General features: G+C 45.4%; 1 protein-coding gene across 3 annotated transcripts in view; it reads right to left on the bottom strand.

The window, feature by feature from the left end:
* Positions 1-1,835: 1,835 nt before the first annotated feature.
* Positions 1,836-25,464, bottom strand: part of Fli1 (Fli-1 proto-oncogene, ETS transcription factor) — a 114,059-nt gene continuing 90,430 nt past the window's right edge. For all 3 annotated transcript variants that reach the window (XM_013155621.3, XM_063256056.1, XM_063256055.1), the window contains 4 exons: positions 9,359-9,424; positions 7,758-7,817; positions 5,833-5,880; positions 1,836-3,808 (listed from right to left, as the gene is read on the bottom strand). In XM_013155621.3, coding sequence (XP_013011075.1) covers positions 3,279-3,808; positions 5,833-5,880; positions 7,758-7,817; positions 9,359-9,424 — 704 coding nt within the window. In that variant the 3' untranslated portion in view covers positions 1,836-3,278. The remainder of the gene's footprint in view (positions 3,809-5,832; positions 5,881-7,757; positions 7,818-9,358; positions 9,425-25,464) is intronic.

The following is a 25,464-nucleotide window of genomic DNA, read 5'->3' as shown; positions in this document are numbered from 1 at the left end:
AGCTTTCTATGTGATAAAATGTTCAATATGCTTTTTGCAAAATACAAATTCCTTCCTGGATAGAAGCAAAGCCTCTGTTTATTCAGCAGAACCGGTCCCCTGCTCCCCCATTCCAGTTCCTTCTTATGTCCCCCTCCCTCTGTTACATCACATGGCCTCCTGAGGGAGTTCTGGACACAGCACTGCTGTTGTTGGCAAAGGCACCTTGGAGAGGCAGACCTAGTGAGGGGTAGGAGCTCGGCCAGGAAGCAGGAAGTCAAGTTTGAGGGCTGAGTCCCCTAGCCATTTTATCCCAAAGGCTACCTTTTCATAGTGTTCAAGGCAAAAGAATTGTATGATGATTTTTATGAAGCAGAAGTAGCATGTGATACTAAATCCATAGACTTCTCCAAGAAATGCAGTTATCCTTTGGAGTATAAGAGAATTGGTTCCAGGACCCCAAGGATTCCAGTATAATCGGATGCTTGAGTCCCTCATGTAAAATAGCACAGTATTTTCATAAAACCAACGTGCATTCTCCCATAAACACTAAGTAATCGCTATGTTACCCAATGCAATATAAGTGCTGTGGAAATAGTTGTTATCCTATGCTGTTTAGGGAATAAAGACAAGGAAAATTAAGTCTGTTCGTGTTTAGTAGACGTGTAATTATTTTTGGAATATTTTCAATCTGCAGTTGGTTGCAATTGTGGATGTGAAACCCATGTATGCAAAGAACTATTTCATTTCATTTTGTTTTGTTTTTATTTCCCCATCAACTGACACCTAGGCCTGGCAGTACCTTGGCTTGGGTTGGACAGATAGTCGTTTCTGCTCTGGTGTTCTGGCTCTTCCAGGGTTGCATTCAGTCTCAGTTAGGGGTCCCCTGTGTGAGGACCCACACTTCAGTTGTTCTGCACGGACGCAGTGAACATGTTCAGTTACATCCAGATATTACTGGCGCAGTAAAATCATGATCATTGGAAGTTCTGTTAAATTTCTAGTGGCTGTTGGCCATATCTGAAACAATAGATATTGGAAGTATGACTTGCTTCATGATGGAATCAACAATAACTTTCTCTCTCTCTCTCTCTCTCTCTCTCTCTCACACACACACACACACACACACACACACACACACACACACACGATGATCTTGGACTGAGAATGGATCTCAGTGGGAAATTCTTAGCTAGTATGCTCCCAGCCTTAGGGTTGATTCTTTAGCAACCCCTCCCCCCCAAAAGATGATTTTTTCCCATTTATATGTTGAACCCTAATCCCTTATGTGAATATATTTGGAGGTAGGGCCTTCGGAAGGTGATTAGGTCTTTAGAGCGGGACCCTCACAAATGGGATTAATCTCTTTATAAAAAAGATCCCAGCGAGCTACTTTTTGCCTACCATGTGTGGGAATGCAGTGAGAAGGCACCATTTATGAATCAGGAAGTAAGCCCTTACCTGCCTTAACCTTGGACTTCCTGGCCTGCAGAACCGTCAGCAACACATTTCTGCTGTTTATAAGCCACCCAATCTATGACAATCTCCTGCTCCAAAGGGCTGTTACATGCTTTCTGTGCCTGTCTGTGCTCGGCTTGCACTTCACATGGCATACACTTCCCAGCATTGGCCTTTTGTAACTTTTCATAACAGTCTGCTGCAGCATGCAGGTTCACCACCAAAAATGACTGCAAACCTCATCAATAATGATGCAAAGCCACATCAGATTTGCACCTTTCACTCTACCGCAGCAGGTACATTCGAATAATTCTTAATGGTGCAAGAAGTAAATAGAAAACACCCCCCAGGAAACCCCTTTGACTGTTGGAGAATAAATAAGAAATCAGAGTCCTCAGTTCTGAGAGAAGGCACAATTTATTTAGTCAAATTATTTTACAACATAGTCTTCATTGACAGTTGTCAGCTTAACACTTAATATAGTTAAAAAAGTCAACGATTACCTGCAAAATTATATATATATTTTAATGTCTAAAAATAGATTGCATATATAGAGCAGGAAAAATCCCCACCTACACAAGGGAAAGTTTGGATGTTGCGTTCTGTGTTGTGATCATTGCTGTTTTGTTATTTACAAACATGTTCAAAGCATTAAAAATTTAAATGGACTGCTTTGCCCTGCTTGTAAATGCCTGTTAAATAACTGTACCAGTGCTTCTCTTCCTAGGAAGTCAGTGACTTAAACGCCCTGTTTTTTTTTCAGCAATAGTCACATTATGCTTTTTAAAAACCAGCTATAAAAACGTACAAATAGCCCAAATGTACAGATTGACAAAAGATGTACAAATTACATTTAAAAAAATAACAATGATTGATTTTATAGTAAAGTTGCATTTGTGACCGAGGTCAACTCGTTTCTTTATTCTTTTTAATTTTTTATTTACTTTTTAATACTGTGAGATATAGCAAAATAACTCTGCATAATTTATACAGTAAGTTGCCTTCTGATTGGTTGACCCTGGTCGGATGGCCTGACAAGCGCACAGCGCTTGCGAATCTGTTTGAGTTTAGAAATCCCTAGGACTTCTCAAAGTTCTGGGACTCACTGTCATTTAAAAAAACGTTATTTAATTCTCTTTCAGGAATGTTTGTATTTGCATGAGACTCTCAGTTCATATTTTGACTATTTCTGGACAGAATGGTCAGCCAGGTGCACGCTGCCCAAAGAGGGCACCTGCAGTGCCCATGGCATCTTAAATACACACATATACATATGTTCTTTCTTGCAAATTCCAGTTGGGTGAAAACTTCACTGGCCTTACAGTCAATGTTCCAGTTGCCATCCACTGAAGTAGGACCTCCTAAAATAGGACTGTCAGCTTCCTGCCTCTATTTTCACTAAGTCTCAAACCAGACCAGGACTGGTTATGTCCGTGGTTGGTTATTGTATTGAATCTTACAATAACGCAACACGTGTGTTAAGAAACTGCTTCGGTCATAAAAATATAAAAAAAAAATTTACAGCTTCTTTCTCAGAACCATGATATAAACATCCCAGCATTCTAAATGTTCAACTCAAAAGATGACAGGAGACTGAGAATCCAAAATGGCATACTGGCCCACGGAATGTTCTGTCTCTTTGTTCAGGCAGAGGAAACGAAAGTTACTGACATAGAAACAAAAACTGTTTTTAAAGAACAAATACAAAGGTTCTATCATCAAGAAAGAACATCCAGTTTTGTTTTTTTCTTTTCAAGGTAACACACGTCCTTTAGAGTCCAAAATATCCAGGAAGAGTAAGGACTGGGCCTTCAGCCGGAAGACCACCGATAGCTAAGCTTCTAGTAGTAGCTGCCTAAGTGTGAAGGCACGTGGGTGTTAGGATGGCGGGGGACATTGGGGTTGGGGTAGATCCCACCAGTGGGGGAGGTCCAGTATTGTGATGCTGCTCCAAAGAAGCTGGAAGAAGTGACGGGCATGGAGGTTGGGTGGGGAGGGACAAAGTTCACCTTCTGTTGGTGGGCGTGGTAGGAAGGCATATAGGAGATATCAGAAGGGTACTTGTACATGGACGACTCAGTCGGATGCGGCTGCAGAGCCTGGGCAATGCCATGGAAGTCAAATTTGTAGGCGTATCTTTTGCCATGCACTTTGGTCATAATGTTTTTGTCATAGTAATATCGGAGGGCCCGGCTCAGCTTGTCGTAATTCATGTTGGGCTTGCTCTTCCGCTCCCCCCAGCGCCTGGCCACCTCGTCGGGGTCCGTCATTTTGAACTCTCCGTTGGTACCCTCCCAGGTGATACAGCTGGCGTTGGCACTGTCGGAGAGTAGCTCGAGGAGGAACTGCCACAGCTGGATCTGCCCGCTTCCTGCGGCGTGAGGCAAATGGGAGAAAAACAGTCTCTGAGCCTGGAGAAGTCAGAATCGATGGGCCAGGCATGGGATTTACCTGTCCCTTCAAAGAAACCCTTGATTTCCTTTTATATTCAGGGTCACCTTGACCACCCCTTCTTAGCATCCTTATTTAACATAGATGCATAATTGTATAATATAGGAAGCCCTTCTAGATCTTGTAGCTATCCAGGAGCTCACATTTATAATCCCAGGGAAAAGTTACTGGAATTCCAATGCAAAATTCCAACCTACCACTTCCAGTGCATTGCAAGGCGAGAATAGAGATAAATACATATTTGTGGCTGTGGGGAGCCACATTTCGTTGAAACAAAGGCTAACTGGAACAAAGCCCCCCCCCCCCCAGCCAGCGCTTAACTGAGTTTTATTAATTCGTGAAGAGGGGAGAGGCTCAGGGATGAGGGGCTAAAAAAGGAGGGAAGTGTGTGAGTGCTGTGAACTGGTCTAGGGAGGAGGCCTAAGATAGAGACAGAGACAGAGACAGAGACAGAGACAGAGACAGAGAGAGAGACAGAGAGAGAAAGAGAGAGAGGCGGCAGCACAGGTTCTTCCTCCAGCCTCAGGCTCAGCCAACAGTGTGGCTCAGCTGAGCTCACACATACTACTTGGAGCTGTAGGTGGGCATCACTGACCTGTAGCAGTGCTTTAAAGGCTACACATCAGCGCCTCCGCTAGACCATCTGCATTACTTAAAGCCAGTGGAGGAGATCAAGAACTATCCTAGCCAGCTCTGTATATATCAATACATGGAAACAGGGCTGGGTTTAGTCCAAGTGGAGACAAATACTTTTCTTTGAAGGAGCGCTCCTCCATGACATACGTCTCAGTAGAGGTGTTATATCCATACATGTGTACAATCTGATGAGGAGTCAGGGTGGTCAGCATGTCCACCACCTCAAATTTTATCACTCCTCTGTGATGAGAACACTGAAAGTCCTTTCTTCTAGCTAGCTTGAAATATACACTAAATTACTGCTAATGATAATGCCTGCCATTGAGATGGGCACAATAAACAAAGTTAGATCTTAAGAGAATTCGTCTCAAGGCCTAGTAGTGAGGTGCTGCTTTTGGCCAAAACCAGCTGCATGTGATTCCACACACCTGGTAAATAAACTTTTGCCTCTCCTGAATCACTGTCTGATCTCTGTTTAGTGTTTAGTGATGTTCCCTGTGAGCATCACAGCATCAGGGTCTTGGAACATCTGCTGGAGTCACCAAGGGAAGGTGTTTCACAGGTTTCAGGTTGACCCAACCTAATTCCTTCCTGACAGAATTCTAGCTCTTGGCTCTTAGCTCTAAGTTCTGCAAAGCGGAATAGAGTGGCGGGGAAATGATAGGAGACGTTGGGTGGCTTTTGTGTCATTGGGCAAAACGGTCGAGGATAAAGAAAGGGCAAAGCAGCACTGGTAACATTCAGTTTCGTGCCACGAAAGTTGTGTGGCTTTACTACCTCAAAAGGCCTGTAGCTTATAAAAATCTCAGGGGTCTTGAGCTAGCAGAACCCAGAGTTATTTTTAATAATGAACCCTAATGCAGTGTCAAATTCACTTGTGTCACCTACAGGTTTTCTGGGACATGCCTCTTTGAGAAGGCCAGATAATCCTAACTCTCTGAAATTAAGATGATGACACCTTGGAAATGCTTATTCACTTGTGCCTTGCGTGGGAGAATAACTGAGAGCTCACTGAAATTGTCTTCTCCACATCTGTCCCCACTGGAACTTCACTCTGTACCATCTATTGCTAATCGAAGTGTCCGTACAAGACATTGTGCTGGTATGTTTACTTCCCACAAGCACCCCCGGGAATAGACATTGCCAGTTGGTAATAAATCCTAAAATCTTGTGTGTATGCTGAAGAAGCAGGTGCAAAGCATGTGAAAGAAAGAAGCATGTAATACACCCCAGCCTGATGTCTGAACTAAGAACAGAAGTTTCCAGAACATTCTGGAAAGAAAGGCTTGAAGGCCAATGTAAACTCACCAGGATTGGCTAGGCGACTGCTGGTTGGACCCAGGATCTGATAGGGATCTAAGAAGACACAAAAGGAAGTTAGCTTTACTGTTAACTAAAAATTGGATAGCACTGACAAGAACAAAAGCCCTGGAGTTTATACTTTTATTTCAGTGCCATAGGGATGCCTGACTTCGGAAAACTTTACTGCTCTTATCTGACCATCTCAAAGATCCTGACCACAGTTATGTTTGAAACAAAATGACATCATTTTTTTAATATTTGGTTTCTAAAATTTGTAGAGTGAATTGAAGAGTCACTTATGAAATGGGCTTGAAGAATGTCTCATGGTGAGTACTGCTCTACCTAATACTAAAAGCATTACAAATATCTGTTTTCCTGATGGAGTATAAAAACCACATGGCCAGAAACCAAGCAGTGTGGGTTCTAGGCCCCAGCTATGCTGTCAATTAATTTTTCAGGCAGGCTAAATATCAGTTTTTTCATCTGTAGATGGGTTGGGCTCCTCACTCAGTTCCCTCTGACTGATTTTAAGTCAGAAATAGTAACACCAATCAGAATTTGTATTTTAAGCTATAGAATCATTGTTTTTAAACCCTTGGTTTACTTAAAACTTCACAATTGTTTAGCCATTAGAAAGTTTGCAATATTGATTAAGGCGAGATCCATCTTTTTTGCAGTTGAGGATATCATGGCAGAGAGCTGGATCTCAGTTTGGCCCTATGGTCAAATCTTTTGCAGTTTGCCCTCCCCCATTTTTACGATTACAGCTGCAGTGTTAAACAATTCAATATGATTGCAGGACTTCTAATTAGACCGTTAACTCGAAGAGTCCTTAAGGCCATTTGGTTCACTTTTTTCATCCACACTTTTTGCCTGACCTAAAATATTATTGCCAGGTGATTTATAATTGTGCTGTGGCTGGCAACCCATGAAACCCTGCGTTGCTTGGGTTTCACAGCCAGCAGGTGCCTTCTTTCCCCTCCGATGCAATGTACTCTTGTTCTGTATTGGGTGAAGGTCCCATGTGTGCCTATCCCAAAACAAACAGCTACTTCAGAGATTAATCTGAGCCAAATCACGTTATGATGATGAGGCAGAGCTAGAGCTTGGGCACCATGGCAACCGCCAGACCTGTAAAGGCATTTGTATAGCACTTTGCCATCCAGAGAAAGCTGATGGGGCAGTTGTTGGGGACGCTGGCTCAGTGAAACTGACTCGAGTTGGGTGGTCACCTCTACTTTTCTATACGTACTCAAGCAGAGGTGATGAGAGCACAGGACAGGTGATGTTATAGAGGGTGTTAAAGACTTAGTCAATAAACTCCATCTTAGTACTAAAAGTTTCTAAAATCACAGCTTTAGAAGCTCTTCTGCCTTAACTATTTAATAGATGCATGATGAGCTGAGTATAGTTTTGAAAGTATGTTTGGTGAAGCGTAAAAGACTTAGACAAAAACTTGGAAGCCTGAGATTATAGCTCTATTTCTGTCATACATATATCAGCTGTGTGATTTTCAGCTAATTGCTTTACCTCTCTGGGCCTTGTGGGTGGTGGATATTCCTCCTGGTATCCATAAGTGATTGGTTTAGGACCCTCATGGATACTGGTATTTGTAATGCCCAAGTTCTGTACATAAAATAATATACTATTTTCACAGAACCGATATACATATTCCTATTTATTTTAGTCATTGCTAAATTACTTATAATAATATAATGTAAATACTATGCAACCAAAAAAATCTCTATATATTCAGTGCAGGCACAAATTTTTTCCCCCTGAATATTTCGATTGTGGTTTGGGTAAACCCCTGATGCAGAACCCAGAGCCATGGAGGGCTACCTGTATGTTGCCCAGATCCTCCACAAGTAAACTTTGTGGAACCCACAGCTACATAAGAACAAAGGAGAGATCATGCACTGAGGTGGTACCTGGCTGGGGCCGCTGTTCAGTGCTCTTACTCATGGTCTGTGCACCTCCAAGGGGGGGACCTGTGCAGGAGAAAGGAGAGATAGTAGATGAGTCACCGCCCATGGAGGGCAACGTTCAACCCGCAGGAGGACTGAGATGCTCATTTGATTTTGCACGCATATACCAGGCATCAGCATGGCCCTGTTCTCCACGATGGAGACTCGGCAGTGACTAAATAGTTCCTGTAGAGCTTACACCCTACTGTGCAGCCAATGCAGAACGCATTTTTAAAAAATGGAAGCAATAGGACAGCATATCGGCCAAGCCTGGGGTTGTGGAGTTCAGTTTAAAATAGGACACACAGGGAGGCCTTTAACAAGAAGGTGACATTGAAGCAAAGGTCACATGCTTCTAGAGGCTCCACTGTTGTGCCCCTTTCTCTGTGGTATGGCTGTCACACTGCCTCTTTCCTACCCACTGGGGATCACTGTTCTCTTTGCCCCGTCTCTGGCTTAGTCTGACCGGCATCTGAAACCTTTCTGAATCCTTGGAAGAATTATCTTCACACTCTTAATCACAAACACTTTCCTACCTTTCTATATTTTTTTTTCTATCACACACCCTAAACTCCAGGAACCTGGGGTCCTCACTGACTGTCAGACATGCCAATCTGGGGGTCCCCCATCTTCCCAGGGCCAGGTTCCACCTTTCAGTTCAGAGCTAATCAAATAGGAAGAAGGTTGCAAAGCCTTGATACCACCCAGTGGAAAAGAGTTACCTGTGTGTCAGATTTCTCTCTCCTGCCTATGGAACCAACCCTGGTCTGATTCCGCTTCATGGGCCCCATAGAGCCATGAGTTGTGCACAGAGTAGACAAATAATGAATGCATGTAACTGAAATGAATCCTGATTATCACTTGGGCACTAATTTGCAATGTCAGCCTGTTTCTTGTAAGAATTCCCTGAACCACCCATTCATCACTTAATACTGTACTTCCAAAGACAGCAAGATTGACACATTCTGGCTCAGGAATCCATGCATCACCCTCATCCCTTATTCCCTTAAAGAGAGATGCTGGGTGGGCTTTGACCTATCCTGCCTCGCCTGAGCTCCAACGTCTCTAACAATCCCCAGGTCTCTTCAGGAACCTCTTAGGAAATGAGGAGAGGGACACTGTTTTGACGAAGTCTCATCAGTTGAAGGAACAAAGTCGTAGAAGTTTGTTATCCTGACTTAACCAGTGGAATCCAAATCCAATGCTTCTTTTATTCACACAGAAACTTCAGAAGTTCTGAAACCAAGGGCAGTGAAACAAATCTCAGCTTTGCCCATTAAAAATGAAAACTTCATTCTGTCTTTCAAGGGGTGGGTATAACGGACAAAGCTATAAACTAAACATTATTTTTTTTCCCTTTTGATGCTGGGGGCTGAAGGTCAGACCTATGCATGCTAGACACATGGTCTACCACTAACTTACAGTCTTAAGGCCCTGAAGATGAACTTTTATATGAACTCAAAAAGCATGAAAACAAATGTGAGTCCTATTCTTTATCTCATGAACCATTCTCTACCATCATTAAAAAATGTTTTCCCCTCCAGAATGGTATGGTATTTACTTACTTTTGTTGAGGCCAGAATTCATGTTATTTCCCCATCCTCCTCTCCTGACTGAGTCATAAGAAGGGTCTAACAAAAAACAACAAGTAGAGAGACATTAGTGTTGTCTGTTTTGCAGAAAGCTTGCATGAAAATTATCTCTTAGTGGTCAGAAGAAATTAAATTTAATCCAACAATAAATTTTTAAGCATCACTAAATTCCTAAGGAATACTCTTCCCCTAGTGTTGGGGATGGGGCAATAAAAGAAATATTAACACTGATTTTACGAAGAGTTCATTCTTATCTAGCAGCCACAGTCATGGAAAGAACCCTGAATTTGAAGTCAGAAGGTTGACTCAAGTTCATTCCCTGTCATTATTTGTTCTGAGAGCTTGGATGAATTATAAAACCTCTCTGAGCCTTAATAGTCTTTAGTATGGAAATAAACAAATCACAGGAAGAATTATGTACCCACTGAGTTATGCTAATGATCAAATGAGATAATGTATGTCAAGTATTTGTAAAACTTTCTATAAATAAAAGCTAATACAATGTTAGGAAGAAAAAGTGTCTAAAACTGCACAGAATGAAGTCAATTCAAGCAGCTCTGAAGAGCAGGGAATGTTCAGATGAGAGATCCCATGAGAAGTGTCTCCAAACCAAGGCCCCTGCCCTTCCTTAGAGGCCAACCCTAGCCTCTTATTTCAGTGTGCTGGTATTGGGAGACAAGGCGGAGAGGTGTCCTGGGCTGTCAGTCTTCTCCATCAGGAGTGGGTAGATGGGGTCAGGCCAGATGGCTACAGAGGAAGGCCAGAGACGAAGGCCGGAGACATGGCTGGGAAGGGACCAACGGAGACATGAGTCCATCATGGAGCCAGGCACAATCGTGCAAGCTCCGCACTTGGGGGCTGGGGCAGGGGAATCATGAGTTTGAGGCCAGCCAGGGCTCTATCGTGAGTTCTCGGTCAACCTGGACTGTAGAGCTCATGTACAAGAGATGGGCGGGAATGACTCAGGGAGAGAGGCTTCCTGTCTGGAAGTCAGTAGACACCAGAGGCCTGTGTCTAGGCTGTCACTCTATGAACTGTGGTGATCTCTGGTCTTTCCTGAGCAGATCCGCATGCTCTATAGCCATACTCGGACACTGATTAACTGGCTGGAAATGTTCCTTATTTCCTTTCTCATGGTGTGATCCCGTTGAGACATGGAGTAGGAATAAAAGGAGGGCTTAAGGGTGCAGAATTATGACTTTCAAAGTCTTTCCACGAGCAACAAAGAAACCATAAAAGCCATCAGAATAAATGGAGCGAACCTCATCAAACAGCAGCCTGACGGGGAAACGCAAACCATGCCTTAGGGCCTCTTCTGAGCCTCTCCAACAAATTAGAATAAGAACCGGGAAGATGGGTGCATCTGATGGCTTGGTCTCATAGTTACTGGCTAAGAAGAACCAAAAGACAGGGACAGTTTTCTTGTGGAAAAATCCACGCACAGATGTGCATTCCTCATAGCTCTGGAAAAGCCAGCTCAGTTTTTAAATTACAGTCTTTGGCCCTTGGCATGAAAAGCTAAACAGAAAGTGGGGGGTGGGGCAAGGAAGGGGACAAAGAGACAAAATTCTTTTAAGTTGTTTTTATTTTTGACTTTTTCCCCCTTTCACAATTCCTACTGAAAATAGATCCTTCTTGCTTCAGAACAAACCAAGAGAATGGGAAGTCAAGTTGGTTGAGCTGGAATGAGCCTGAAAACTCTGTGGATGTTTTTGAGGGGTCTGTAGAGGGTATGCAATGAGATATGCAAAAAGAAAGGTGAGAGTCATTGAGGACTCTTCTACCGAAGGGGAGAGGTTGCTAATTTGGTCTCCAGTGATTTAGTGGGACCAATGTGCATTGCATTGCATGCTTGGGCAGAGAGTAGAGGTTAAGTATCATGAAACAAGTTTCCCATATGACATTAGAACCAAGATGGGGAAGGAAGGGATGGCCTTGCAACTTATTTAAAGTAGAGCTATTGAGAGCTACTGGAGATTAATTCAGAGTAGCATGGAGAGCTCTTGGGACTGGAGTGTGTCCTTGGCCAGGACAGAGTGAGACATACAGACAGAAACAAGGCGGAGGGGAGTGGCATGATGTCCAGTATGAATGCCACCATATAGAGAATGCCACCTCAGTAGAGAGGTGGAGGCAGAGACGCAGTGAAGGCTAGGAGAGAGCGATATTCAAGGCCATCGAGATGAAGCTAAGGAAGCTTTGTGACATGGTGACTCAAGCACGGGAGCCAAGGACACACGGTAACACCAGGGTGGTGGAAAATGCAAGGTGAGTATATACACAAGGGCCAGGGACAGGAAGCCACTCTAGGAACAGAACAGAAAGTAGAAAAGTGACAAAGTCAAGCCAAAGATAAAGAAAGCCACGGAAATCACCTGAACTCTGACTTGACGTTTCTGGCTTGTTGCACAGATAAAAATCTGCCTCAGATTTTTCTAATAACTTCTGTACGCAATCATTCATCTGCTGAAGGCTTTGATCCTACTTGAAAGCTACGTCATAGCTGTTCAGAAGAACTATGTCTTTATAGCCCAATCTATGGCCATGTTTAGAGTCGCCATTGAGTTTTCAGTAGTGTGTCTTCCTATTCCTCCCTTTGTTCTAGCCCCTAGCACAGAGCAAATGTTCTCAGAGCAGGAGAGAATTCTCTCTCTCCAACAGTGGTTTGGTGATCACCAGATTTTCCTGTAACTCTAAACAAGCTTCCATGATTTAAAGCTAGGAACTTTATCATGGGAGTGGCCTGAGGCTCCACCTTTGCTGCTGTGGTCAGGCCTGGGAAGAGGCTGAAGATCCTGCTGGGTTAATGCAGGCTACTGTGTGGCAAAAGTCTAGAAGTCCCAATCACCCATGTAGTATTCTCTTGTAGGTGAAAGAGGAAGAGTCAGAAACAAGTCACCCAGCAATCAGCGGGAACTGTGTCCTCAGTGTGAAGCTACAGAGCAATCATTGGACCTGCCAACGTTGGCAGCCACAGACTGAGCCAATGCATGGGACAGTGAGTTGATTCATAGCAACAAAGACCACAGGCCTCTTCCCATTTGCTTTCTCATTCCTCTCTATTTGCATGGAAAATCCCACCACAGGCACCTAAAACACAAAAGACAGCCCACGTCCATTTAGTGTGGAGCTTCACAATTGCACCCTACTTAGCTCTGGGTTTCCTGCAGACATCTACTCAGTGTAAATGGACATGAAAACCAGAGCTTTTGGGGCAATCCCTGCTGCAAAGTATGAAGATGGAGAAGGCTAAGAGCCAAGGGCAGGAGCTAAGGTCTGGCACTGTGTCTGAGAGAGGTCTGAGGAGCCACACAGCCTTGCAGCTGAAATGAAAGAAATATCCAAGTAAACACTGAGCACAGTGCTTAGGGCAGCACTGGCCTCAGTGAAAATCAGCAAGAAGGATTAGGATTTCATCTAAAAAATATCAGACCTGGGAACGTGCTGGTCAGCCTACCAGATACACATTACCCTTCTCTCCTCTCCTCTACTTAGTATTTTTCACTTCATGGCTAATTTAGTCAATACTTAATTCATGTTTGTTGTCTGCATCCCCTAACTGAGTGCCAGGCCCCCAAGGTTAGGGAGATTTGTTGTGCCCTGTGATCTATCCAACCACTAAGAGCAGTGCCTGTCACACAGCACACAGTAAGCACTTGTTGCATGAATGAATGGATGGGGCCAGTATCCTCTCTTTTTTGCTAAGTATACACCATTCCTTTTACTGTCCCCTAGGTGAAGAGAATCCAGGTTTTCTAAATGACTTCGCTTCAGGTGACTTAGGTCTGGGGGTGACGAGGAGAGTATGGACCATGTCAAGCCTATGCTCATTTCCTTGGTGTGAACTAGACAAGAGCCACCTATTTTGAGGCACAGACGAACAGCTTGTTCCCTCAGGAGAGCTGAGATTACACGCCACTCAAAGAAGTGGCTTGTATTTTACTTTATAGACAGTCAGGGACCACATAACCATGTTTCAGGAAATAGCATATGCAATATAGGAAGGAGTCTCCAGTGTTGTATCGCCTGGTGCTATGGTGACTGTCTCAGTTTCAGTACCTCGAATGATGTCCACTCAAGGATGAAATCGCCTGTCACAGTGTTACTGGGTTTTTTGTTGGTTGGTTGGTTGGTTGGTACTGGAAATCAAACTCAAGACCTTGCACTTGTCAGGCAATCACTGTGTCCCTGAGCCATATCCCTGGCACCAAATGTATTATTGGAATGAATCTTATTGTTAAATAGCACAGTGTCCTTGCAAAAATGACACTGTGCTACTAAAAAATGTGATGCAAATGAAAACTCACAATGCGTTCAGCTCTGGTACCAGACATACAAACAAAAAAACATCTATAAGCACCCCGGAAAAGCTGCACAGGGACTAGCATAGAAGCTCACATTCCTGAACTAACACCTCCCCACTGCGCCTGATGCTTGCTGGCTGCATCAGCCCTCAGCCCAGTTGCTGCTCAGTGTGGTATATGCAGCTTCCAGGTTGGTGTGTGCTAAGGTGATCCTGAGTGGGGCACATGGTGTCTGCGTTCTGAGAAGCGGCTTCCAAAAGATAGCCTGCGGCAGCAGCCAAAAGACACAGTGCAAAAAAATGTGCCTGCTCAGACCAGAAAGAGGGCCAGTGACCTCAGAACTTCTCTGTGGTGGCAGGTGGCTTTATCAGCAGAAACTGGTGCCCTGATTCTGACAAACTCACTTGTTACTTTAGTGAAGGCTGACACCCTCTGGCTTTACGGAGTACCGAGATGAAAAATCCTATTGTGATTCCTTTTCAAGAACCACCAAAGGACTTTGCTTGGGGTTTCTGGTTTCAGGCAGTCCTGAGATTTGATTTTTTTTTTTTTTTTTTGCCAAAGCAGAGAGATCCGAGTGCCGTTCCAGAGAGTGGAGTGTTGCCAGCCATTGGGGAGATCTCAGGCCCCTGCATAGGATGGCCTGAACAGTTCCTCCATTATGTGATGCTCAGCATGGCTGAACTTGACACTAAATGGCCTCTTGGATTCCAGGAGAGCCTCCCAGGGTAGAGAAATATGAGCTTGCAGAATTTTCCCTGTAAGACCCTGTTGGAAGGGGAAGGCTTTTGCTGGACTTGCCCCTGGCACAGACATACCAGTGTTAACTCACTTTCTGTGTGAAGGCTTTAAATCAGTCCAGGAAAGATGGCCAAGTGTCTCAGGCACGATGTTGCCTTATGCCTTGATACCCACAGCTAGCTGAAGGCCAGAGTCAGCCAGCATATGGCTCTCTGCTTTGCCATGACCCCAGCCCACGGGGATATCAGCAGCACACTGAAACCTCTCTCTGTGCGCCCTGAGACACAAGGCTTCTCGCTCAGTGACTTGGTAGAAAAAGATGCATTTACCCTGAACCTTCTCATTGAATTTCTGGTTGCTGCCGAGAAGGCTGTCTGCTCTGAAGGCTGTTTACCCCGGGCAAGCCTCTCTCTTGAATGCAGGCCTTTCGGCCAAGGGTTGGGCAAGGCTACAAATGAGTGTGCTGGAGAAGAATGCTCCAGTGAATGAGGGCCTGAAACCCAAAGCCCTCAGCTTCCAAGAAAGAGCCCAGCCCAGCACAGGGAAGATACACCACCCGGCTCTGACAGGAAAGAACCAAGCTGGTGAGCAGTGGTCTTTAGTGTTGGGCCATAAGATTAGGACAGGAAGCAGTAGATGGCTGAGCCTGGTAAGCCTGTGAGCCCTAGTTCCCTCTAACAGGCCATGTCTAAGAGGAGGAGTGGGCTCTGCTGGCCACCAAACCAACTCAGGGTATTTGTTCCGGGCCAGACCTTGAGAGCCTGCTGTGCTTCTGGAACTGTCCCGTCCCACGGTTCTTTGTCTGATGGTCTCTGGGCTCTGCCATGGGCCACTCTAGTGCTCCTGTTTGACTCACTGACAGAGGCAGCCCACCAGAAAGTGAGGAAGGCTTGCGCTTCAGGGTCCATCATGGAGCTGTCTGTTCTCTCTAGAGGCAGCTGAGCCTACTTCAGAAGCCACATGTAGCCCTAGGTTCTAGGCCCAGCTCCACCGTTACTCAGCTGGGCCCTGCCCAATGCTGCATGGCTCTTTTTCAACCTCAAGGTTTGCTCCTCTGAAAATCGCAAGCAGCAAATGTGTGATGGTGCTGCTGTGAGGATCAAATACACACTTGACAAATGGCAGTGTGAAGACGCACACGATAGGCGTCTAGCCCATTCCGTCTTTCTTGTATCCCAACAATGCACATCACAGTGCCCTGAGGTTAGAAAGCTCTGCAGTTAAGATGGGGTCTCAATGTCATTTTATTTGCATTTCTCCAGTAACCAGAGATGCTGGACTTTTTTTCATGTATTTATTGGCATCTATATTTCATTTATAAAAATCAAATAATAACAAATGCTGGTGAAGCTGCAGGGGAAAAGGAAGTTTTTTGTATCATTGGTGGGAATGTGAACTAATACAACCACTACAGAAATCGGTGCAGAGATTCCTAAAAAAATCTAACAATAGAAGACTTGTGTGAGCCAGCTGTTCCTCTTCTTGGTATCTTCCCTCTAACATTAAAAACCTTGGAGCACAGTGATATACACATACCTATGTTTACAGCAGCACAAATTGTAATAGCTAAGTCTTGGAAGTGGCCTATGTACTCATCAACTGACGAATGGTAAGAAAATGTGGTCTTTACACACAATGGAATGCTATTCTGCCAGAAAGAAGGATAGATTTGAGTAATTTTTAGGAAAACGAATGCACCTCAAAACCATGAGATTAAGTGGAATAAATCAGATGTGCAAGGTTAATTATCACATGGTTTCTCTTCCAGGAGAAATTCAAAGTATAAATTGTTTTACAAAATTTCCCCCCAAAAGATAGACAATAGGAAACAGTAGATAGAGCTTTTATAAACAAAAAGGGATCTAAGGATGGAAGGAAGGGGAAGGTGTGTTCTGGGCAGCCTGCTGGTGCATGGTGCCAGGGTTCTCCTGCCTCTCTTCCGCATTCACGCTGCTCAAGTCCTTGTACAGCTGAGCTCAGCACCGAGTTCCCAGCATTCTCCAGGGGCTATCCAGCCCTTGCTTCATACGTCCCAAAGAGCCACACAGGAGCCTGGCTTCTCGCAGGGCCTTATGAGGTGCTATCCAGGGGAGCCTCTGCTTAAGCTTAAAACTCATAGAAGCAAGAAAAAAAAAAAAAAAAAAAAAAAAAAAAAAAAAAACCACCTTGGATCAGGTTTCCTTTGCTCAGAGGTCTGTTCTGGAATCCACACAGCTCCTCCGCCTCAGAACCAGCCCTGCTGTGTGCAGTATAATGGGGGCAGTGTTTAGTATATTATGTGAGCAAAGAGGAAGAAAAATGTATGAGCAAAGTGGTTGGGAGAAAGAATGGCTTTGAAATATGAAGAATCTGGAGAGGGCAGTGGCACATGTGCCAGGCACGGCCTTGTGACCATCATCAGGCAAGGTGTCCTGAGGAGCCCGGGCCCTTGGTTCACTCTGTCTCTCCTGTGTCCAAATGACACCGAGTTCTCAATGACCTGTTTATTTTGATAACACCCTCCAAGTAGGATTTTGGGGGCTTAGTGGAAATGCAGTCCACACTGAGTTCAGTGGGTGTTTGCCACAACTCCCTCCACAGTGAGCATGACTGAATCCCAGATTCCTTTCCTCAGATCTTCCATCAGGTTCAAGAGGATCCCACATGGGAAAAAGAAAACAAACTGTAATTCTAGCACACAGGAGGCTGAGGCAGGAGTACTGGCATGAGTTGGAGGCTAGCCTGGGCTACACAGCAAGACCCAGGCTCGAAAATAACCAAACAGAAGAAAAAGAAAAAGGAAAAAAAAAGAAGAAAAGAAACAGCAGTCCTTAGGTAACTGGACATGAGGAGTAACATGAGGCAGATTGTGCGGAGTCCTGCTCTGGTCCCCATTTCACATGGAAACAGTCACGTGACATTGCCTCCCCTCTCCTTAGTCCTGCAGGACAGACTCTGGTTCTATCTCACAGGTCGGCTTTCGGAGTTCTGCAGGCCAGGGCCACCGGCCGCATTTAGTCCCCTTGTCCTGGCCAGCCTTCTGGTGTCTTTCTTGGTGCACTTACCTCCTTTGCTACGTGGGCATCTTTAGAACAAGAGACAATGCTTCAATCCCCTTTGTTTCCCTGCCAAACTAGGTTCTGCCCCTCACCCGCTGACTGAATTTAAGGGATCCTACCCCCAGGCTTTCATTCGAGCTTTTACTGAATGGCTGCCATGGGGCCAGACAGGTTTATGTACTGAGACAATGGTGACAATAGCCAGCATCTTTCCTCTGTGGTGCTTGCAAGCGGGCAGTCGTGAGTTCGATCCCTGGTACCAATAAAAACGAAAAAGACAAAAAATAAAATAAAATAAAATAAAGGGTGAACTACAGGGTAGATTAGAAAATGATGCCTGCTAAGGAGAAAAGACAGCTATGGGAAAAGACAGGCCTGCCGGGTGGCAGGTTGAAGACTTGACGTGACTGTATCACGGAAACAAAGCTCTCTGTGCTCTGTCGTTTTCTGCTGCAAAATCCCTAGTTGCCCTGTATTGATATCAGATCCCTTCCAGAAAGGCCATTCGTTCTTATTAGATCTTTATCTAGTGAGAATGGCTTCATGTGGGAGGATGGCATACTTAGCAAGAAACTCACAGCATCTCTCGGACGGTTCCATGAGGAATAGTGAAAGTTGTGCGTCTAATAAAGAGCCACCCAGCTCTGCATGTTTAGAGGGAGGGTGATTTCCCCACCGGGGGTCTCAGACTCAGGTTGACTCAGAACTGTCATTCCAATCAAGAAATGCAGAATCCTAACACTTCTAGAACTTGTCGTTGGGACTTGAGGCTGACGTGGTTTTCACGAAAGGATGTCTGGAAGAGGACAGGTCAGGGAACCCCAGAGGAGCGTTTCTCTGTTTTGTTTTGTTGTTGTTTTTTTTTTTTTTTTTTTTTTTTCCTGACAAGTGACCAAAAAAAAAAAAAAAAAACTTTGATTCCAGAGTTCTTCACCCACATATAGAAAGAAGCATAAGTAGTTAAGAGAAAGAGAACCATCCATTCTTGGAAGGTGTGGAATGCAGTCTTAACATATGCCATAAAACCGGAGGCCCGGCTTCAGTCTGTAAAGCACTTGAGACATTATCTAAGCCAGACATGCAAATTAGCACAGGCCTGGAGGCCCAAGCCTGAGAGAAAGTATATGTAGCCATGTAAGAATTTTAATAGAAATTGAAAATATGACTCATAGTATCAAAACTGCCTTCCTATAAACTCCACTAGGATACTGGGCACCACTGATAATTATTTTGCAGGCAGGCTAGAGGCATTTCAGGGTAAAAGATTTTTCAAAATTATTCCAAGAGTGATTTTTCATCTCTTTGGAAGAGTGGCACCTAATCCTTAGTGGTATGATTAGGCCTTTAAAGAACTTCCTGGAAAGAAATCCCACCATGCATCTCTAATGCTTTTCAGGCAAGGAAACAGCTCATTGCCAAGGGGAAGACTCTGCATTCGAATCCTGCACGCTTCAGCCACTTCCCAACTGTCAGGTAGGTGCTGGATCTACTCGGGCAGTGACTGAGCCTGTCTGACCCTCAGGGAGGTGGTCTGTGAAAGGAGGCATTTGGGGAAGACATAATCTGCTCTTCTGAAACACAAAAGTCTGTACAAGCAAACGGCACGTTTAGTCCTCTGGGGGATCTTTGGAGAAGAAATAACATAATGCACATAAAAATACTCCGAGGTGTGCTACAGACTTAGTTACAATCCTTCCCCAGTGTTTCAACTGATGGGAGGTAAGAAAGTCTTTCCTGTGCCCACTGAAGCTACTTACTCTGCATTTTTTCCCCTCAACAGAGGACTGAGAAAATACTGAATTAAACTGGCAAAGACTAGCGTTTCCTTCCTAGTGAATCCGGCAACTGTTGGTGGTATTTACCGTCTATAGGGCTGGAAGAAAGGAAACAGGATGAAACTCACAGTCAGAGACTACAGGGTGATCTGTAATTAGGTCCATAAATAGCTTTGGGGGAGGCTGTAGCCTCAGGAGTCAGCAAGAGGATCTTGAGGTGGGTGGAACCTAGCCAGGCACTGAGTGGCCTGCTGGGTTTTGACAGATAACATAATTATTCCACCTCGTGTTATCACTTTCTCTCTACACATGCCTGAAAAAGGACCCAGAATTGAAACTTCTAGATCCACATGTCGGGGAGCTGACGAATCCCTGAGATCAGAGAGGAACAGCCCTCTGCACCTGGTTACTGTAACCTTTTCATCAATGTCTCAAGGTCCTACAGGACAGTTAGTGGACAATAAACTCCTTATTTATCTCTGCTCAGGGCTCTCTGAAGAGAGGAGGCTGTTAATCTATAACAAGTTTAGGAAAGGGTTTTAAATTTAAAAATAATGCTATTTACACTTGGACTTTCTCTAAGCCCCCCCATCCCTGGCTGGCCCAAGAGATGCTTTTGTGTTTCTCTCTCTTTCTTTCCAGACAGATGGAAAGGCAGATAATAGGTATGTAGATAGATGATGGATAGATACATATCTAGATAGATAGTACTTGGATGGATGGATAATAGATACACAGATAAACGGTAGGTGGGTAGGTAGAATTTGGTTTATGAGCATGGGAATAAGAAAGCTTTTAAAAACAAACACAGAGGCCCCTTTGTGCTAACTTCAGGAATTTGGTTTCAGGGCTCCCCCCAGATGCCAGTACCCACAAATGCTCGAGTTCTTGTCCATAACTTATGCACATCTTCCCACACACTTTAAATCACCTCCAGATCATACCTAATACCATAGCGTACCGTACCGTAAATGCCATAGAAACAGTCATCCTGTACTGTTTGGAAAACAATCACAAAAAAACCTATGCACACTCATTCCATACAGATGTATGTTTTAAGTATTTGCAGCCAGTGGCTGGTTGAATCTGTGGTGTGAAAACAGTGGCTATGAGACACTCCCCAGCACCAGTGCCCCCCAAACCACCTCTCTGTTGTGGAATTTCTCCTTCAGTCCATGAGACAAAACCAATCGCACCGAGGCAGCCGTCGGTGGGGTGTCAGCTGGAGCACCTGCGCACCCATCTGTCTCCTTGCAAGGCGCTGGAACCCTGCTCCTCGATGCAGCCAACATGGCCACTCTTACTTTCCATGACAAACCAAGACTGTATAGCACAGGGGATGGAACTACATCAAGGAGACCGATGTCATGCTGGGTCTCAGCTTTGTCATCTTTAGTCCAAGTCAAAGTGAAACTTGGTGGCGATGACAGAGCTGAAATAGCACTGTGAGAACCCAGGGGTGAGTTAGGAATGCGGGACTCAGAAGGCCCTCTGCGTCCGCGTGGACTGTCCAGGGAAATCCGCCTAGGCCAAGCAGGGCTCCGGCCACTCGGAGCCAGGCGTGGTCACGGCCCCTCTCTGGCAGTGCAGAAGTGGCTGTGGGGCTGAGTGTGGCTGAAGGCTCTTTGGGGGGCTGAGTTACCTCCAAATACCTTTGCTCACCACCTTGTGCCACTTCCCCTCCTACCTCTGGGGCTTATGCAAAATCGCTTTTCTTTATGAAGAACAGTTTGGGGTGCAGAGACCAGAGGCAGGTCTGGGGAGGTGGAAGGCCTAAGAGGGAGGGCAGGAGCAGCTGGGGATGGGCCCAGGGTGCAGGCGAGGAGGGGCAAGCCCCAGAGGGGCAGAAACAACGGCCCTGTGGGTGAGGAAGCCGCAGGTCTTCCCCAGTGCAGGTGGGACCAAAGCCCGGAGCTCAGCCGTGGGGTGTGGTAGGGAGAGCACTTGAGGGACACGGAAGGAGATTATTCCAGCACGAGCGCTCATTGTGGTGATGCCTCTAAGGGGCTTTCTGGGCGATTCCAGTATCTGAGCACCGTGGGGCCCTGAAGCTTCCAGGGCAGAGGGCTGTTTGCCTGTAGTCAGAGTGGTCATTTTACATCTTGATTTGCTGGACCACCTGGGTGGGGAGCATCTATCAGGGGAACACATGCCATCCGCTTCACTCTAGCTTTATGACTTAGGCTTCATTGACCTGTGCCTCAGTGTTCTCATATGTAAAATGGGAATAATAATAATATCAAGCTAGCAAGGCTTTATGAAGCACAAATGTGAAGTGAACAGGAAAGTTCTGGGCCCAGAGTAGATGCTTAGTAAATATTAACTGTTATTGGGGGGCTGATAAGAAAAGCAAGGACAGGCAGGTTGCAATGAACAAAGAAAACCCATTTTCCCTGCAATGTCACTTTTTGATGGTCGGGTCTGTCCTCAGCCTCTTGCCACAGGGGCAAGTGGGTGACCTTCAATGGGCATTCAAGCTGACAAACATCTTGGGTGGCATTTGGCCCAAAAGGCCAAAGCAGAACTATAACCTCAAGATTACACCCCGTTCCTTGTGAGCCCTGCCCTCAGCCCTCAGGGATAGGTCTGCTCTCAATTCAAAGCTAGATGAGCTTCAGATGGGAACAGGTAACTGCCTGGTAGGGCGGGTAACTGCCGGGTCGCCACTCACAGCGTGGTGACAAAGTCAGCAAGAGAGCAGAGTCTAGTCAGAAACTCTAGGCATCACCTCTAATCGGTCCCGCCTCCCCCTGCACACTCTGCTCACTCTAGGTCCAGTGGACAGCCCAGTTCATCCGCAGTGAGCTGCCAGGTGACACGATTCTCCATCCACCCATCAGTGCACAGACCAGGAGACTGATCCGGAGGGTATCTTTGTTTCTGTAAGTTTTGAAGAACTCCTCAGAGGAATACAATGTAAAAACCTCCTCCTCTGCTGCAATAGGCTGCCTTTAATGAGACATTGCTGTAATACTTAAAGTTTTTTGCCTTCTTATCCTGGAACAAATTTACACTTGTCTGAGGAAACATGCTAACTGTTTCCAATCATTTAGAGAAAGTGTATCCCTGTCACCCTGGAACCACACGTGTGTAATAACAGTGCACACAGCACACCCACGGGAAGGAATAACAGTTCTTTTACTTAGAGAAAGGAAGGATAATGGTTACTTAGAAAGTGTCCCAGACAAGCTGTCAAATTGAACTCAGAGAGCTGGAGTCTGACTCCGGGACAGGGCTGGCTGGCGGAATTCCCTCAGGACTGGGGTTTCCTGCCTGCTAAACAACGATTCTTTGTTTCCAGTCTCTCCAATCTCTGTCTCTCTCTCTGTCTCTGTCTCTTTCAAAAACAAAATCCTAAACACCCTACACTCCAAAACAATAAAACATGCAACTTTCCAAAAAGAGTTCCATAGAAAGCAGACAAAATATTAACTCTGGAATTCCACAGAAAACATTTTTTAAAAATTAAGGAGGGAGAGCAAGCTACTGCCTCTTCCATAATCATAAATCTTACCTCTGGACCACAGAAACGGCACATACACATTCAGAAATTGTCCCTGCCTTTGCTAAAAATGGATTAAGGGAATTTCATCAGAAAGAAACAACAGCTCATGACAAAGCTCTTAGCGGGCTCTGCTGTGAGACCTCCATACCCTCCACTTTGAAGGACACGGTGACAGAAACAGCCCGGGGGACCACACAACCTGCTGCTGCGCGGGGATACTGTTTACTTTCTCTGAGGGACAGGAGATGACCTCATGGCACCACAGGCCTTTTCCTCTGGGCACATGTGCTCCCGCCATCTCCAGACACAAGAGAACAAGGCACGCTTGCGCTCACACATACACAGCCCACGTCCACACCGAACTCTGCTCTTCTCCACCCTGTCACACACAAACACACCAGGCTGCTGAAAGCCAGCCCCCCACACAGTGCCAAGCCCCAAATCACATTGCTCTCCCTCGCCGCATGGGACAGACATATGCTCAGTATGCAGGGTTAGAAACAAAAGTTTTGTCCTGAGCATCTTTAAAGGCAGGGAAGATTCCACCTGAGGGACCATCGCCCTGCCTCCGCAGATACAAGCTTGCAGCCAATCGCAAGCCAGTGCCACCCTCCTCCCTGTCCCTGAAGATTCTGAGGCAAATCCTCTGCTGAGCTTTCTGTCTCTCAGAGAAACTAACAAAACAACTACATTGCCGAACTGCCTTCCAGTTACAAGAAAGAGGCTGCCTCTCTCCTCATGCTGTGTCTCCCTTGGTGGCTCTCCCAGAGACCTGCCTGGGCTCTTTCTCAAAACACAACCTGGCGGTGCATCCCCTCCATCCCCACACGTGCACCCCACAGCCAAGCACCCAGGCTTCTGTGGGGTCTACCTTGTCCTTTCCACAGCTCCCCCGAGACTCTATGCTTCCCCAGGACTTCCCTGATGAAATCACACAGGGTATCTGGCAGACATGTATGTGCCGGACAGAAGAGAATGGGCCGATCTGGGGAGAGCGGCCCACGGTATTCCCTCCTTCGTCCGTCTGCCTGTCTCTCCTCCCGGAATCCCTGGGGGAAGGCACCGAGCTCATCACACTTCCAGGGCTCAGCCGGTGCTCTGTACCAAGCAGATTCTTAATAAGTAAAGGAATCCATGAAAGAAGGGGTGGAGGAGGGCATGACTCACAGAATTTAGGTCTATTCCTGCCTCAGGGACTGGCGACCTACAACATCTGCCAATATAGAAATAAATTTAACTGAGGTGAATGTCTCTTATCTGAAATGCTTGAGACCTTAAATTTTTCTGATTTTGGAATTCTTCAAATTAGGGATGTACAAATATGTATTTGTCCTCACTCTGTGTGGCTGGCCCAAGCCCACACCTTTTCTGGCCTTAGATTTCTTCTGTCCTATGAAAAGTCTGGAGGAGATGCTCAACGTTCAGCATTAATAATTTTTCTTCCCTTCATACGCTCAGAACTTTCTGTCTGTAGCACATGCTTGTGTATTTGACTACATCATTTTACATTATTAGTTCACAGTTCATAAATGTCTCTCCTTAATAAGTTTTTAAGCATTGTGGCGACTTCCTGGGACATGCTGGCATCCACCACAGACTTATATACAGTATTCTTCATGTGTCAATATCCATCAAGCCCTCAAGAATATTCTAATATTTTCATGGTAATGATGTCAGTTGCCATTATAATTTCATGGTAAATAACTATTTGCCATTATTAGCATAACTTTTGTTAAACATTTATCAGCACGTTACACATCATGCTGATTTAAAGTGTTTTTTTTTTTATCCCCGTGGGACACTGTAATTATCTTTTTTTTTTTCTTAGAGGCACTGGAGATTGAACCAAGACCTTCACACTGGGCCACAGCTTCAGCCCACTTTTGTTTTTTTATTTTCAGACAAGTTCTTGCTAAGTTGCCAGTAGTGGATTCCAACTTGCAATCTTCTTGTCCAGGAGAATGCTGAGATCACAGGCATGCGTCACTATGCCTGGCTAATTGTCCTCATTTTAGATAGGAGGAAACTGAGGCAAAAAAAAAAAAAAAAGTGACTGCTTTGGCCAAGATCACAGCCTGAGCGCCAAGGCTGCGTTCTTTATCCATGTGCTGCATTACTGGGATGGGGGTGGATGTCTACCTTGAGTGAACTGGAAGTAGTGAGACTTACAGAATGCTCAAGATGCTGCCCGCTGCCTGAATTAAACCCGCTGAGATGCAAGTGCAGGAAACAGCCAAGGCTTCCAGTGGAGGCCTGCTCTGCACCAAGGCCAGGGTGTATCTGAGGGGCCTAACGGATGTGGAAAAAGAAAGGGCTGCAGATAGAGGTGGCCACTCCTGCCCAGCACAGTGCTCTTAGCATGCCTTCAGTGCCCACTAGGGGCTTCCCCATGGAGGTCACGGAAGCTAATTTCTCCTTTCTCTTCCTTCCCGGTGGGGAACCTGCTGTCAGTCAGTCCCCCAACAGTGGGTCACGCTTTTTGATTTTCCCATCCTGCAACAGGCTCTGAGAGGCACCCAGGCTGGGGCTTGATTCAGCACACGACCAACGCTGGGTGTTTTATGAGTTCAATTAGGAACTAATAAACAAAGAGCTCAATATCTCCTGTCCTTCGGAGAGTTCGAGGTATTTTACCAGCTTCGGCATGAGGGGCAAAGGAAATGAGGGCTTAGCATGCAGAGCAGCTCTCAGAAGAGATCTGCTGATTCCCACTGTT

This window comes from Cavia porcellus, unplaced genomic scaffold, assembly GCF_034190915.1.
Source record: "Cavia porcellus strain 051 isolate PalLab524CR breed Dunkin Hartley unplaced genomic scaffold, mCavPor4.1 scaffold_9, whole genome shotgun sequence".
NCBI lineage: Eukaryota > Metazoa > Chordata > Mammalia > Rodentia > Caviidae > Cavia > Cavia porcellus.
This window is presented reverse-complemented; position numbering and strand designations above follow the sequence as displayed.